Raw genomic sequence first — 17,037 nt, 5'->3', positions numbered from 1 at the left:
ACGTGAATGTCGCTGTCGTGCCAGGCTCCTTATAAAAGAACTGATTATAATGTTGAAACAAGTGATAGATCACAGAGTAGAATGGTTTACGAAGTGAATGGTCGATTGATTTGTTATCTGTATCCATTGAGTGTTAGTGATGGGCGTGGGTGGGGCGAGGGCCGAGGCTGGAGTGAATCCATTCCAGACGAGGGGGTGGTCCTTACATGTTGGCTGATCTTGTTTCAGCCTCTTGAGTTTGTTCTCGAGGTAGTTGGCTATGTGTGGCGGGAGTAGCGACTTGAAGCCAGGATCGATCATGAACTCGCACTTGTCCAAGTTGTACATCAGTACTTGTTCGGTTGGTTGTTGATAGAATGACTTGAGCGAACTATCCAATATGCCCACCAAGAATGGTATTGGTGCTGCGACATACGGCATCAAAGGCTCTGGTAAAATTGAGATGAATATGTGCTACAAGTGAGGTAGGTTGTTAGGGACGAAGGTCCAAGGGTCCAAGGTCCAGGTCCTCGTGGACCACAATCAATCAATCAACTTACTTGCCAAACGAATGGATTGATCAATGAATGAATGGCCAGGATGGTATTGGATATCCTGGAGATACTGCTGGAGCAGAGGATCACCCTTTGCTCACAGAGCATAGACTCAAACAGCTTGATGACGTGCTGTGTCTGCATGTTGAACACAGTTTCGTAGGAGATGTGATCAAACTCTGTGTTTGGAGGCGTGTAGCAGATGTCGTAGTTCTCTGTCTGGGCCTTGTTGGCCGACACCCTCACCTTGCTCACCAGTCCGCTCGTACTCAGCGGGAAGGTCAACAACGATGTCAATATCTCGCTGATGCAGAACTTCAAGTTCCTCAAGTATTTCTCCTGTATCAAGTCGAACAGTTCATCAAACAATGTGAAGTGAGGCCTGGCAAGGGTATATGTGTGAGTGGGTGATGCACGAGGCTGGGATAGTCCCTTGGGGGGTGGGGCCTTCGGGGTCCTCCCGCGTCAGAGTGTGTACACATACCTTAGACTGAGGAATACAAAGCATACAGGCTCACTACGTATCAGTCGTCTACAATATGCGAATGTCTTGCCACCAAATGAGTTGGTAAGTATGAAAGAGAAGCTGGCAATAGTCTCGACGCCACTAATATGATTGAATGAATGAATGAGTGAGTTAGTGATTGAGTCCAAGTCCAAGCCAAGGTCCAAGCCTAAGCCAATAACATCTATGACATACGATTTGATTAGAGTATCCATCACACTGCTTGACTCGGGGAAGCAGAACTGTTGTATCTTTGAATCGTCGGCCTCATCCTTTGTCTCCTTCTTGTCCTTTGGTATCCATTTGAATGTGATTGAAGGTTTGAAAGCTGGAAATAAAGAAAAGCATGAGTAATCAATCAACCAAAGGTCAATCAAAGGTCAACCGAGGATTAACATACTGGTTGGATCAAGTTGTGTTGTCAGGAACTTGGTAAACAATCCATTGTTGTGCTTTGAGCTGAATCTACGGAGTCTACTCAATGAGCCACCACCGCCAGTGGTTGGATATCCAGAGGTCTGAGTTGGAGTATCATCCAACATCATGTTTGGTCCTGTCACTGCTCTATAAATCGCTTCGCCTGCGAGCACACGAACAACTAGTATTGAGTGAAAGAGTGAAAGAGATAGGGATGGAGAGTAATGTAAGTGATTGAGATTGAATGATTGATTGTTATTGATTCAATTCAATTCCATCCATTCATTCATTCATTCATTATTTACATTTATAATCTCTGATGCTTGCTTGCTCGCTTCGTCAACCTGTATGTTTGAGTGTGGATTGATTGATTGATTGATTGATTGATTGATTGATTCAAGGATGATGCTGCACCTATTGCAGATGCAGGATGTTGAATACCCTTAGTGATGATGCTGCTGCTGCTGACGCAGAGTCGTATTGGGGATGAGTTGTACTATAGTTGTGTTGGGTGGGGGATTGATGAGTGAATGAATGAATGAATGATTGATTGTGTTGTGTGCTGATGGATGTGGATGATGGATGAGATGGATGTGGGAAGTGTGTGATCTATCGTCAACCCTTAAGGTGTGTCTCTGTTTCTGTGTCTGATTGATTGGAGTGAGTGATGTTGCTGTTGACAGTTGTGTGAGTGTGATTGATTGATCGGGCCACCAACAAGTCGGTATTGATTGATTGTTTGATTTTGATTAGTTGTGTATTTGATTGATTGAATGAATGTTAAATATAAGTATAAGTGTATATATAAATAAATATTACATACAAACAAAGAATAGGGATTGTATATGTATGTGTGTGATGCAAGGCAGCCTGCAAGGTAGTATAGGAGATAGGTGAATTGAGTGTGACCCTAAGTCTTGTCCTTTGTTAGATTGAATGGCCCCTTCAATGCCACCTTTTGTGTTGATGGCCATCCTGCAAAGGACCAAAACCAAGGCCTTGAGGAATCCAAAAAACACAAACCAACCAACACCAAATCACAAAACAATTCAAAAATCTGCACTGATGATGCCCTGATTGGTGAAGAATAATTCAGAGACCCACTCTCTCTGTATGATGTTATCGCTTCTGAGCCACAACACCAAACTTGTCATGTGACGGGTAATGGCACGATCCATCAATCGGGAGTGTTGATCATCCACTCACTCACACACATCAATCAACCAATCAACCAATCAGTCAACCAATCACTCGATCACTCCACTTCACTTCACGATTCGTTTCCACTTCATTGTTTATTAAGTATATCGGTCAGTTGTTTCTGTTGCTGGACGGAGCCAGCAACACCGCCACTGACACCCAGTAGCTGTGCCAGTTGTTGTCGCTGCTCCGGGGTCCTCTGCTCGAGCGCATCGAATAGTTGGTCCAATTGATCAATCTCTTGTTTGGTGCCTTGTTGATGCACAGACACCTGGTCCATCAGGGATTTGTGCTGCTTCTTGTTGGCGAACGACTTGAACATCATGCCGAATGTGGCCAGGCCCAGAATGACCCAGGCCAGGTCGCCGTGTCTGTTGAGCATCATGCGCCATCTACTCTGCTTGTTCCTCTCGTGTCGCTCTCGTGCCGTTCTCATCAACTCTAGCTGCTCCCTCAACTGCGACTCTAGACCCGTTGTATTCTCCTTATACTGAGTGAACATCTTATCATAAGATGTTGGGTCAAAGTTCTTTGCCAACTTGTCGTCCTCAATCTCTTCATCATCTTTATCTTCCTCCTTATTCTTCTTCTTTGTATTATTATTATTATTGTTATCATTGTTGTTGTTCTTTGTACAGTATTGTCTTTGTTGTTGTTGTTGTTGTTGTGTTAGCCTTGAATGTTGCTGTTGTTGTGGTAGTATATATAATTGATGAAGGCGCGGGGCGCATGAGAACATTGATCTGTTGACACCATTGCTACTACTAGCAGCAATGACTCTATGTAGCCTACTGCTTAGCATGTTTGAAGATGTATATGTATATGTATTATATTAATGAATGAGCGAATGAATCTGAATAAATGATCATCATCTCGCGAAACTTTCAAAGTGATTGAAACGTGGAACCATGATAAATTGCTAGTAATACGTGTAAAGGGATATTGTCGCGCTGAAGAAATCATTGAACGTTCGTTCCAACCGATGTATTGGTTGAACTACGAGTTCAATGTGAGGTCATTTATTTGTTCCCAGAGTATCCAAGCCCGCTGGCCGGACACTCAAGAGAGATATCTAAGATTGATCATCATCAAGTGACTAACTCGACGATGACTTCTTGTTCGGTATGCATGCTGTACAGTAGGTCAATCGATTGCCACTGCTACTGCTGCTACTGTGCTTTGATATTGACTTTGGACTAGGTGATCGTTTGATTGGAATATGAGTGTTGTTGTTGGTCGAAAGCGTTGAAGATGAAGAGGAGGAGGAAGAAGATGAAGCTGAAGTTGAGGACGCTGAATGAGAGGAGGATGGTATAGAGGAGGAGGAATAAGAGGAATATGATGGCGAGGACTTACTAGAGAAGCCACACTTGTTGTAAATGTTACATTGATCGCATATCATTCGTCGACATGTTACACATTGGCTTCCAGTCCTGCGTCGACTTCTCGAACTGACGATATAGAGTGAAATGGCTCGGTTGCATGAGGAACAAGCATTTGAGTTCCTCAACAGCAATGATGACTTTGGTATTGGTGGCGATGCCTGTGAAGCTATTGAGCATGGACTCCTACTATTACTACTTCTGTCGTCGTCACTGGATACACCTCCACCGCCAATATCTAGTGGAGGTGGATAATAGACATCCCTGGATAAAAAGTCCGCTGAAGAAAACAAATATGGCGAGGAACTATTATTGAGTAACAATGGTGAGCTGTAACTATTGCTTCCACTGTTTCCACTGCTCCCACTATTGTTGTTGTTGTTGTTGTTGTTGTTTCCATTGATGCTACTGCTGATTGATAATGAAGCCAGTTGTAATGTATCTGGTGAGACAAACATTGTATCAATGTCTGGCGATATTGACAATATATTGGATGATTGTACTTTAATCATATCTTTTTTATAAAGGTATATATTTATATGTATATATATAATATATTATTATTTAATTATTACTAGTTATTATAAGTATGGAATAGTAATAATGAATGATTGATTGAATGATTATATTAACAAGATTGGTTGGTAATTATTGGTGATGTTTGTTATTTGTATGTTGACAAGGAATACTCTATGGTGTGTATCTCTTTGATTGTTGGGCATTACCTCTTTAACGTTGGTTGGTGTGTTTGGTTGTTGGTTGGCAGTGAGTAGAATATGTATATTTATATATGTGCTATGTGTAGTGTACATCCAATGTATGCAATCAAGTATGTATGTATGTAATTACCAATGACTTTGTGCTAATGATCATTCACACAACTTCAACTCTCTAAGTATGAGTAACAAACTTATTACAACTACTCTTCACACTCACACACAACACTCACACACTCACTCACACATTGACCAACAATCTACAACAACAACAACAACAACAATTAGTATTACTACATACTTTGCTGCCTGGTTTGCAGTGAGAGGGCAAATACCAATACATCGCCAAACAGTCGATAAACAAGCTGAACCAACAATGGTAACAAATAAACACACATTGTCGACGTGTCGATGTTGATTAGAGGTTGTGAATAGAAGTAGGAGTAGTAGTAATAAGTATGGTAGGATGGGATGGTGAAGGTCAAGGTGGTGCAGTGCATCTCAATATTGATCGCCACCACTCTCTGATCCATCACAGTATCCCTCCGTCGAAGGATGATTCCCCCTCCCCCGATTTGTACACGTATAACTCTAACTGGATTATGATTGAGTGTTAGTATTTGTTTGTGTGTTGCTTCGAAGAGAGATGTGTGTTATGCCGCTTCAGAGGGCCAACAGTCGCCTCATTCATTATTTATAAATATGGTGTTGTTGATTGATTGATGGTGTTGTCTTTGAGTACCTGTACGATTATGTGTTTGTGAGTCATGAAGTTGTTGTTATTGTTGATCACATCGTATCACACTCTTTGGATGAATGTGAATAACAACAAAGCACCGTCATCACATTGTTATTGTTGTTGATGGTATTGAGTGTGTACAATGAATGTTATTCGACAGGTAAACAATGATTGATTGATTGTTTGTTTGATAGATATATTGAATGAATGTTTGATTGACTTTAGTTGACGATTTTAATGACCCATGGTCAAAGTCACAATCAAGACAAGAACAAATTATATCTGTTCCAACTAAACTAACAAGCTATGAATGGTCCAATATCCAATATTGGTATCATCTTAAGAATAGTACTATCCCATCTATCACATTGATGACCATTCAATCAATCTTAGGCCGTGAAGTTCACTTTTTGGAATTAGCAATATTACACACAACCCATAAAGTATGCATGATGATTTTCGAGTGAATACCAGGGTTTTTTCGAAATGGTTAGTTCAAGCTCTGTCGTCTGCTCATCACGTACGCTCCAATCGCCTTTTACTATTGCTGAGCCCGTGGGCAGGCGACTCCAAAGAGCATTCAACATTTTTGTGAGGGTATCAATTCCCTTAACACCTCCCAATCCAAACATAAAGATAAACAATCATTCATCAAACAAACAAATAATACATTATCACTCAATCAATGATTGTATACATTGATATGTAGTAGTTATAACAAGTAGTTATTTTTATATAATGCAATTCCAAGAGATTGTTGATGACTTGTATCACAACATCATAGTTGGCAAGAGGTTACCAGATACCAACAACAATAATATCAACTATAACAAACAAACTAATTGGAGTTGGTTATCTGATAACCTTATTCAATTACTTATACGTCATCCAGAGGGTATAACATACTCAATAATCAAAGCTGAGTTACAGTTGATGGTATGTGTAAACAATGTAAATTCAATAATTCAATCACTCGCTCATTCTCAATCAAACAAAGTGGGATCAACATGCTACAGTTATTATAAATGACAAAAAGGAAGCGCAGCAGACAAGGTATCTGTCTTCATACTTTCGAAAGGATGCAATACCTTATGATATGGTAGTTGAAACATCAGTGTTGGAGATTGATCGATTGGGTGATGTAGCGACGTACACAACTTCATTAGTCAACAATAACAACAACGCTCAATCCCAGGTCAGTCAAGATGACTTGAGCTTCAACTTTAGCTTTGTCCAAAGCAATAGCAGTCAACAGAAACAGCAGCCCAATACCAATGTTAACAATGGCGTGACTCAACAAACACCATTGTATCGACTGAAGATTGGTGACCAGAAGTCATCAATTGATCACTATCTTCATCCAAAATACAACATCTTGCTTGAGTTGGCAGACCCTATGATCAAACCAGTACGTAAATACACCCTCGTTGTTGGCACTGGAACCATTCCATCCTAACTCACACTCAATCAATCAACAGGAGACCAAGTTGCAAATGACAAATATCATCACAACATATCCAATGAATCCCTTTGATAGGTCTTATGGCAAGCTGGTCACACTTCCAACTGAGAACATTGGTGTCATCCTCAAATCAGGGACGGCGATTCCAGATCTTTATCAGTTTGGTCACATTAATGGCACTTTGTCACATCCAACTCTGACATCTTGGTTACAACTACGTGTGACCTCTATTGATGCACATCCAACCAAAGTAACCGACGAGATCAAATGGAACAATCAACTACCACATGACAGACACTTTGAGTACTTCCTCAAGCAATGTGTATACCTTGTGGCGGTGGACAATACTCAACAACAAAAACAACAGCAGCAGATCAAGATAGTCTTTTGGGATATGATGTGCAAGTCGACCAATCTATTCCAACCGGATGATATACTACTCATACATGGACTATTCTACAATCAAAGGTTATCAACTGAATTGCTACGAGTGTTTGAGGCGACATCCACAACGGTCATATGCACCATACTACCTGCTGTCAAGGATTGTAACATGACAGAGAGTCAACTACAAGATACAGAAGATCGCGATATGAGTGACTACCCCGACAGAGTCAAGATCAATCAATTGGAGAGTGGCATGCATAGTGTATCCCTAGTGGCCAGGATAGTCCATGTTGGAAAGATAGTAAGTCGGCCGACTCTTTCATTCTTACTCAATCATTCAATCAATCATTCTTACTCACTCCACTCATTCAATCAATCAATGTTCAGAAATTGAATGAGCAAGGTATCAATAGTCTGCCATTGTTACTTAGTGATTCAGATGGACAAACGATCACATTGGTCTTGAGTGCAGGATTGACAAGGTCAACGTCAAACTATCGTGTTGGCCAGCTATGTTTCTTTTCCAATCTATTTGTGGCTTCAGAAGTAGACAAGAAGAAGCGACTCTATGGTGATGATGAGAAGAAGTCCAAAGTTCATCCAAGTATGTACTCCATCAATCAATCAATCAATCTAGTGATGATATTAACATATATTGAAAATGATTATATAGTCAGCACATTGATTGGAATACTCAACTCTAGATTCCTATATAGACCCATTCAATCATTATCACAACAAAAGGATTGGGACAACACTGTTGTATCCGTGGAGATTGTTGACTTGGTACTCTACGATGAGCAACGTCAGAATCCATTGTTTGCATTCCGTATGTTACCTGTTATACATCCATCCATCCAATCACTCACTAACTCATATTACTTTAGACAAGTCATGTCAGAGACTACTTGCACCGAGCAAGACAAATAACAATGGATTTGAATGTCCACATTGCCAATGTTATGTTGATGCAAATGATATGGAACGTCTATTCCACCTCTCCTACAAGTTACGTGCAATCAATGATACTTTTGTGATTGAAGCAACACCAGCCTCGCCTGGTTTACATAGAGTATGTAGATTGATTTATTGATTGGTTGATGAATGGATTGAACACTAATATTATGCTCACGAGTAGGAATTATTAAGAATCACAGAGGCAGAGTTTGAGAATCTACAAACCACTGATCAGAGGAAGAAGATATTGTCATTGGCAGTCAATAACCAATTTATAATTTCATTGTCCACTTCTAATAGTGGACCATTGACATCCAGCCGTTCTGGAGCATCAACAGAGAGAAAGGATACATATAGGATTGACAGTTGTTGGAGAATGGATACATAAAAAAAATCGATCAGTTTTTTCTTCCAGGCCCTGTTTTGGGCCCAAAAGGATAGGGCTCTTCCGGGAATCGAACCCAGACCACTATCACCCTAAGATAATATTGTACCATTCAACTAAAGAGCCTCCAAATTTCGTCAACATATTTTATCTGTTTATGAGTGCTTTTTCAGCCTGTGACCTTGAAAATAACTTATCCCAGATTATGAAGGTTGACAGCTTCTGCCTCCAGTACAAGTCTACTTGATTGATTTTCTGGGATGGAAATTAGCGAGTGTCTTTTCAGACTCTGGAAAAAAGGCTAGGGGTCATTCGACTCTACATATGAAGGGCTGGTCAAGGAGTTCTTGTTGATCAACATGAGTGAACAAAGATGCAGAAGGCTCGATCGTGATATGTGTAACCTCATTCTTCGCATGTCATTCCAATATATTGATAAGAAGAATGATTCTATATTTCCCGAGCTAATGGCATTCATCCAAAGACTCTATATATTTGATGAACTAGTGCAAACATTCCCTGGACTTATACACAAGATCACATTCCTTATAGAATTTATCAAATATTTCCAACTAGATAATCCAACAGTATGTATTATTATTACTAATATTAATATTTTGTATTAATTTTGTAAAATTATAATTTGCACTATTCAGGTTGCCAATCAAAAATATTTGGAGATATTATCCAGACTAGTCCATACCGAAGATGAATCAATAGATATGATAAAGATAGTTAATCTCTCGAAGATCGGTATGTATATAGATATTTTGTTTAACAGAGTTCATATACTTTTGAGAACAATGATGGCCAGTGCTAACAATATTATTCCCATCTTTCAGAGAACCAAGTCAACATCCCCTCAGTTCAAAGGTTGATTACATTGAATAGTTTGAACAATAGGTTCAAACTGAGGACTTGGAATTCCAACATTCACAGGACATTCATTGTGTCCTTCCCCAAAGAATATCTTGACTTCATCAAGACTCTAACAGAGGATCAACTCAAACAAGTTGGTCAAGAAATTAATAGCAATATATCATTCTCTAAACTAGATACATGGAAAGAAACTCACTTGTCTAGATATATAATATATAATTCTATTCTTTATAATATTGACATTTGTTCTACCTACGTTCAACCATTCAAATAGTTTGTTTATGTCCCATCTATTCCTTCATGTACTAATGAGCAATACTCACTGGTTGGACGAACTCAATTCGATACCAATGGCAAACAAATTGAGTCTGTTGTCCCTTGGAAACCCAAACAATTTCAATTGTCTATCATATATTCAATCAGCTATACTCAAGACAGAGGAAACATCCTCACGAATCCAATTCATCCTCAAGAGTCCAACTTACGACTATCCTCAGATGCCAGCACTAGAGGTAATACCCACTATAGTATTTATAATACTTAACCATTCCTAATCAATCAATTAATCAATGAACTACCATTTAAATTATTAGGATATTAAGAACTTGGAGGAGTTGACCAAGAGTGAGATAGCTCATCGAGATGTTGTCAGGGTGCCAATGACCAAGGAGGTTTACAAGACATTCTACCAAATATGTTCAATTCTCTCTTATAAGATGGTGGCCCTGGTTCCAGACCATAAAGGATTTAACCAACCAACCTTGCTCAACATTCTGTTTGTTAGAAAGACTGTACCAAGTATACTAGAGGATAGTAAGAAGGGACTGAACCTTTGCCAAATCTCAGCCATTCTTTCAGTCCGATTGCCAAGAGATCAAGGAGTGCCCCACTGGAATGAGGAGTTACAGGAGCTCCGCTAGAGCAGGACGCGAGTAAGTACTTATATCAAAGATACATATCTATTACAATCAATAATTAATTATTATTATTCTACTTTAGATCTTGGATGTAATCCATTCATACGTCGATAAATTCATCCAATCATACACTGGCCTGCCCGACCAAAGGGAAGCATTGCTTTCTTTCAACAGAGTATTGAAGGATTTGGAGATACATATTCAATCATGTCAAGTGTTAATAGTTTGTTCAAGATCACAGTAACAAGTTGGTGTAATATACAAAGATTAATTTGACTTTGGAGGCCATGTCTGAGATATTCCAATCATTGTCAATTCACATCAACATTTCCAAGTATGGGGAAGAGCCGAAATCAATGACAATCAAAGAGATGGATTCAAGGTTACACGCATTATCACATCAAGATTCATTCACTTTGATCAATGATATCTCTCAGAAATTCCTTACCCACTTTGGTTTGGCCCTACCAAGGACCAATAATGTCTTCTCAATCATCTTTTGTTATATGATCAAACAATATGATGGCATGTTGGACATGGATATGGTATGCAGTCAGACCATTCAAGTGATGGAGGACATTATCAACACCAAGTTGACCACCAAAGTCAGTCCAATACTATATAAAGAATTGTCCGAGATTCCAGATAGCACCACTGATGACCTTGTGTTCATGTAAGTTATATCCATCCCAACAATTGATCACTCCTGGCCATCATTTATTTACACCTAGTTATCTCTCTATTTAGATTCAAATACCTAAGACCCGACGGCCAGTTTGATCAAGACACTCGCTTCATTATGAAGTTCATCAAGAATGTCATCTCCATCAATGGATACCACAACAATCACTCTATGTTGACCAACTTTATCAAGTCGTTCCCACTGCTAATGATCACTGATGTTGATGAAGCCAATGATAGGATTGTCCAGTGTATCAAGAACTTCAATGGAGAGCAGGATCATGATACCAAGTGCCAGAATGAAGTTGGTGGAATGTTGTACACCCATTTGGAGCTATTCAAGTATCTGTCTCATGACCTGATCCAGTTCTTTGCCAGCTTCATGACATCATCCAACTTTATCAAGACCAGTGCTAAAGTAAAGTCGCACCTCTCCTTGGACAAGACAATGTTCGCTCTGATGGAGGATATTCAACAGTTGTACTCAATGATTCAACCAATCATTGAAGCACATACTCCAGGCAGCATGAATATCCCTTCCACCACGCAAGAGTTCTGTTCCAAGATGTTTAAGAGGATGCCAACAAACATTGCGCCACAGATTGATCATCTAAATTTGTTGCAGAACAACTTGGACGGCATCAAGGAGTTGTTCTCCACAGTGGAGATCTTGAACATACTCCCAGCAGTTGGCAACACCAGTAAGAATGAGTATGTCGCTGGGAAGGTAGGAGATTGGTGTCGCCAGGTCACAGTCAATCGACCATCAGGTTCGACAGAGGTCTACAAGCTGAGTGTCAACTCTTGCAATGAGAGGAAGCAGTTGATCTTGGATGCTTTGGCTACATTGGCGCACACATCTGACCTCGTGCCAATCAGATACTTGAATAGGTGTGTTACCCTGTACCAGTTCATCTTGGAGGAAGATGAGGGCAATGACACTCTCCAGCTCATCAAGGCAAACCTCAGCAGTGACACCATCCATTCGTTGGCAAGAGAGGCAAGTTTCCTTATTGCTCAACTCCAAAATGGTGTTTCCAATGATGTCCTGATCAATCAACTTGCATTGACTTTGTCCCAGGTTAATCCAGACCTCGTGGTGGCCCGTCGCCAACTCTTTGGCAAGATTGTTCACCATGCCAGCCAACCAGGACCGTTGAAGGATTTGCTAGACAACCTGGATGTATTCACTGATGCCATGAGACCGATCAACACGCCCTGTCATCCATTGGCACCATATCTGATCAACTGGTTGAGATTCAGCAAGGATGTGACCTACACCACTCATCCGAGCATTAGTCCATGGCTGGACATCTTTGAGTATGACTGCTCGCTTGAAGGCGAACAGGCCGTTGAAGTGGACCACTTGATGAATCAGCTCCAGAAGTGTATACCTTCACTCGGCAATCATACCAAGGCTCCAGGCAATGCATTGGCCAACATCCTGCGCCAAATCAATGGCTCACCCAAAGACTTTAATTGGGTTATCGATACGGCTAAGTGTCCAATGAGCAAGCACGACTCGAGGACCTTTGGAGGCATCATGCACCTACGTAGACTTAACGATGGTGCCACGTTCAGCATTACACATGACCTCGCAAAATGTGCAAGTGCCACCTCTTGTCAGTGCTTTGGCATAGGTAAAGACACCATCCTCCAAGCTTCCAAGTACTTCGTAGTCGACAACACAGACATGATCTATTGGTCTTGGAATGACAACCTCATCATCGAGCTCAATGATCACTTTGAATGTTCTAAACATCTTCCATCATATAAGGTATGTTTATGTTAACAATCAATCAATCAATCAATCATTCAAACGTATTTACTAACCTTCATTCACAGCTCCAAGCATTCATGTATAAACAACCTGTTGGTGTTGGTGCTGATGTTGTTGAAGAGAGTGTTATGGTTATCAACACCAATGATGGATACATCCTACTATGTACAGAGTAACATCAGAAGGATGAGATTGGAAGAGTGTCCAACGGATGCCTTCAACAAACCCTCAACAATGATGATCTACTCATCAGACATTGAGCATGAGTTTGTTCAAACATTACCTGTTGTTTGATTAATTGATTGATTGATTGTACAGATATACATGTACATCATATATATATATATATATATATCATGTGTTTCGTTCGTTTAAATAATAAATAAAGTTCAAGTTATAACTTATCTGTTCTCTTCGTTTTCATAGTTGGTGTTGAAGCTCGTGGCGGCTGTTAGTTGTCGAAAAGATGACCCGCGAGAATCATTAGTCATTGAGTTGAACAAAACAAATAACATGTCTACAACAGATACAACGACAACTGCGTCTGACACTGCGATCACACCGTCAACATCAAGTACCGATGTGATTGCTGACCAGCATGTTGGTGATGCTACCACCACATCAACAACAACAACAGAGACATCAACAACAGAGCCATCAACAGAGTTATCAACAACAACAACAACAGAGGATAAACCAATGTCAAAGGGCCAGTTGAAGAGACAGTTGAAAGCTGAAAGATGGAATCAAATGAAGGATCAGAGGAAGGAGTACTTTAGAGAGAAGAAGCGTGAGAAGTTGAAGAGGAAGAAACAGGAGATGACACCTGAGCAGCGCAAGGAGAAGGAGATTAGAAAGAGGAAGAAGAGACGCGACCCAAGCACCATCGACTACAGCGGCAATGTCATTCTAGACATGGAGATGTCGCATCTGATGGGATCAAAGGAGGAGAAGAGTCTCATCAACCAGGTGTGCTACCTGTACGGCGCCAACAACAAGGCCGACCGTCCACTCAAAGTGGACATCACCGGCTACACGGGCAAGGTGCGCGACACCATGGAGTCAATGTCTGGCGTGGCCAACTGGAAGCTGACCAAGCACACTGAGACCTACATGGAGCTGTTTGACAAGCAGGAGCTGGTCTACCTCACATCCGACTCGCCAAACTCTATCCAGACACTGGACCCAACCAAGCGATATATCATTGGATCATTCGTAGATCACAATCGATACAAAGGATACACATACAAGAAGGCAACTGATCAAGGTATCGCAACAGCTCGTCTACCAATCAGTGAATATATAACATTATCATCACGCAAGGTGTTGACAGTCAATCATGGTAAGATACGATATTACATTGTTGTTGAGTGATGACGAGGAATGGTCCACTAACATTATGTACATTAGTCTTTGAAATACTTCTAGCATATACACAGAATGGAGATTGGAAACAGTCGTTCGAGCAGATTATACCTGCTAGGAAGATATCTGATGATCCAGATAATGAAGGCGAGGACGAAGACTACAATGAGGAGGATGAAGGAGAGAACAACAACGAAGACAAGAATGTTGACCAATCGACCATTAGTGCAACATCCACAACCAATGATACAACAGCCAATGATACAGCAACAACCACAACAACAACAACATCTACTACAAGTACTACTCCTCCTTCTACAACAAAATCCGAGACACCAACAACAACAGCCAAACTAGGTACCAATCCCGAGACATTCATCCAACCAGATCGCAATCAAATATAAACAATAATAAAAATATAATAAGTTTAACTTAAGTTTATTGTTGTTGATCCAATCGATGCCAAAGTCCTCTACTCTGTTTGGACAACACAATTACTTAAAAAGGCAATGTTCCAATTTAGTGTAAAGATGTTTGAGTGTGTGTGATAGTGTAGGATTGTAATCTGGTTGGTCCAAAGGATGCCAAGACATGCTCTTTGGGGGGTATGATAAGCTTGACCTCAATGGCTACAATTTGATGTTCAAATTCACTTAATGTTTCCAACAACTAATGTTAGCATAGAGGAGAGAGACATGATTGATCAATAAACTCATACATTACTTCTAATTAGAATACATGTACATAGAAATAAATAATAATGTTTGATAGTTATAAATATATACTTGATTATCAATTTCCAGACTACTCTATTAGATTTCTACCTTGGTTTATAGCATTGTTGATAGTTGAGAATATTGTATCCTTCTATTTCGATGATGATACATACTCTTGGAACGATTCATTTACAAGGTATGAATGATTAGATGACAATCAATCCATAAATCAATCAATCAAATGTTTACCTTATATAAAGTCTATCAACAGGTTTATCAACAATTTTAATCGAGAAGTTAATACCATGTAGTCTATTGGTAACTACAGAGTTCTATATTGTGATATGGATGTGGGAGCACTGTCGACTAGTAGACATTCCAGAAGACTCCAAGTTAGCCTCTTTATTTTGTTTATTATTGGTAGACTTTGCTTTCTATTGTAAGTTGATATCCGCTGAAACAATCAATCATTCTCATACTTAAAATAACCTTTTTTATTATCACTCAATCAGGGCATCATAGATGTTTACATATTATCAACTGTAGGTAAATAATATTCGAATATAAGTTATCCAATACTGACCATAAACATCATAGGGATGTGGGCAACACATATGACACATCACTCAAGTGAGAAATACAATCTGTCTACAGGACTAAGACAAAATGTATTCCAAATATACACCAGTTGGATGTTTGTACTTCCCCTTGGGCTATTGTTCCCGCCTCAAATGTACTTCTTCCATAAACAGATGAACACAATTTATCAGTTCTGGATTCATACAAAATACATAAGAAAGTTGCCAAGGCCTATTGAATGGATCATGAACACGCCGTCCCACCACAGAGTGCACCATGCTCGGAATGCCATCTATCTTGATATTAACTTTGGAGGGTAAGATCAATCATAATGTCGATGATATCAATGTATCAAATAACTAATCACTAAGTATTTCAAATACTTAGATTACTAATTATTTGGGATCGTTTGTTTGGAACATTTGTCGAAGAGGATGAAGAACCTATTTATGGATTGGTTGCCTATGCTTTTACAAGTCATGATCCGACTTGGGTACAGATTCATCATTACTTTGACATCAGGAATAAGGTTCGACGTTTCAAATATTGGTCAAACAAGTTTAAGTCTATTATCAACAAACCAGGTTGGGTACCAAGTGGTGCTATTATCACTCCTCCCAATCCAGTGATGAAAGAAAGGAAAGGACCGCCGATATCATTGGAAGTCAACATCTACACATTTGTCCACTTTAATATCCTTGTCATGTTTACATTCATTTGTCTAAACATTGACATGAGATCAATCCCGATGGTGCTTGGACTCCAACTGGTTTATGTCTATATAAGTATTTCAATTCTTGGATCAATATTTGATAGAAAGAAGTAAGTAGATCCACCTTCTTCACACCCTATAATTATAAGTATGAATACTAATCAATCAATGAATTAACAATGATAGGTATGCATGGTTGTCCGAACTTCTAAGATTGGTTCTTTTTTTGGTGGTGTCCTGGACCAACTTGGATATGAAGATACGATTGATGAGGACCTTATACTATTTATCAACACTATGGGTGGCAACTACTCATATCCATCAATCTAATATTGGAATTGAAGGACCAAAATCACTTCAATCATTCCTGGACAGGTTAACATTGAAGTTCTCAAACAACCCTTTTCAAGATGTATGGTGCAATTGAACGAAATTTCGATGACCGTTGTATCTCAAACCCTGGGAGACCCATTTAATATTCGTTGAACTTGGTTGCGCAGCGCAATGAGGAGACAACAAAGCACCACACTGTTTGACTCATTATTGCGACTTCATCCTAACTGCAATGATTCATTCTCAACTTTGTCCAACTTATAAACAATTACAAATACGATCAAAACAAGCGAACTGTCATCATTACACTTTTGTACATTTTATTTAATCATTACAAATACACAACATTCATACATTAACTAGAGATATATAATATAAACATATATTTGTTA

General features: G+C 39.6%; 6 protein-coding genes across 6 annotated transcripts; 3 read left to right on the top strand and 3 right to left on the bottom strand.

Moving 5' to 3' along the window:
* Positions 1–69: 69 nt before the first annotated feature.
* Positions 70–1,580, bottom strand: SAMD00019534_094450 (hypothetical protein; the record flags this gene model as incomplete). Its single annotated transcript, XM_012895370.1, has 5 exons — positions 70–453; positions 540–915; positions 1,018–1,140; positions 1,234–1,366; positions 1,439–1,580. 5 exons carry the CDS (start codon positions 1,578–1,580, stop codon positions 70–72), a joined length of 1,158 nt encoding a protein of 385 aa, XP_012750824.1.
* A 1,163-nt stretch (positions 1,581–2,743) lies between these two features.
* Positions 2,744–3,457, bottom strand: SAMD00019534_094440 (hypothetical protein; the record flags this gene model as incomplete). The annotated part of the gene is made up of 1 exon (XM_012895369.1): positions 2,744–3,457. One exon carries the CDS (start codon positions 3,455–3,457, stop codon positions 2,744–2,746), a length of 714 nt encoding a protein of 237 aa, XP_012750823.1.
* Positions 3,458–3,754: 297 nt separating this feature from the next.
* SAMD00019534_094430 (hypothetical protein) lies at positions 3,755–4,549 on the bottom strand (the record flags this gene model as incomplete). The annotated part of the gene is made up of 1 exon (XM_012895368.1): positions 3,755–4,549. A coding segment is annotated over one exon (795 nt), but the record flags the coding sequence as incomplete, so codon positions are not given.
* Positions 4,550–6,588: 2,039 nt separating this feature from the next.
* SAMD00019534_094420 (hypothetical protein) lies at positions 6,589–8,271 on the top strand (the record flags this gene model as incomplete). Its single annotated transcript, XM_012895367.1, has 5 exons — positions 6,589–6,900; positions 6,971–7,642; positions 7,729–7,945; positions 8,015–8,170; positions 8,234–8,271. The coding sequence occupies 5 exons, from the start codon at positions 6,589–6,591 to the stop codon at positions 8,269–8,271; spliced, it is 1,395 nt and encodes a 464-aa protein (XP_012750821.1).
* Positions 8,272–10,985: 2,714 nt separating this feature from the next.
* On the top strand, positions 10,986–13,116 carry SAMD00019534_094410 (hypothetical protein; the record flags this gene model as incomplete). Its single annotated transcript, XM_012895366.1, has 3 exons — positions 10,986–11,152; positions 11,242–12,937; positions 13,006–13,116. 3 exons carry the CDS (start codon positions 10,986–10,988, stop codon positions 13,114–13,116), a joined length of 1,974 nt encoding a protein of 657 aa, XP_012750820.1.
* Positions 13,117–13,453: 337 nt separating this feature from the next.
* SAMD00019534_094400 (hypothetical protein) lies at positions 13,454–14,709 on the top strand (the record flags this gene model as incomplete). The annotated part of the gene is made up of 2 exons (XM_012895365.1): positions 13,454–14,282; positions 14,369–14,709. 2 exons carry the CDS (start codon positions 13,454–13,456, stop codon positions 14,707–14,709), a joined length of 1,170 nt encoding a protein of 389 aa, XP_012750819.1.
* Between the last annotated feature and the right edge of the window lie 2,328 nt (positions 14,710–17,037).

Source organism: Acytostelium subglobosum, assembly GCF_000787575.1.
Source record: "Acytostelium subglobosum LB1 DNA, scaffold: scaffold22, whole genome shotgun sequence".
Classification (NCBI taxonomy): Eukaryota; Evosea; class Eumycetozoa; order Acytosteliales; family Acytosteliaceae; genus Acytostelium; species Acytostelium subglobosum.
The sequence above is the reverse complement of the archived record's forward strand: the minus strand, read 5'-3'. Positions and strand labels throughout refer to the sequence as shown.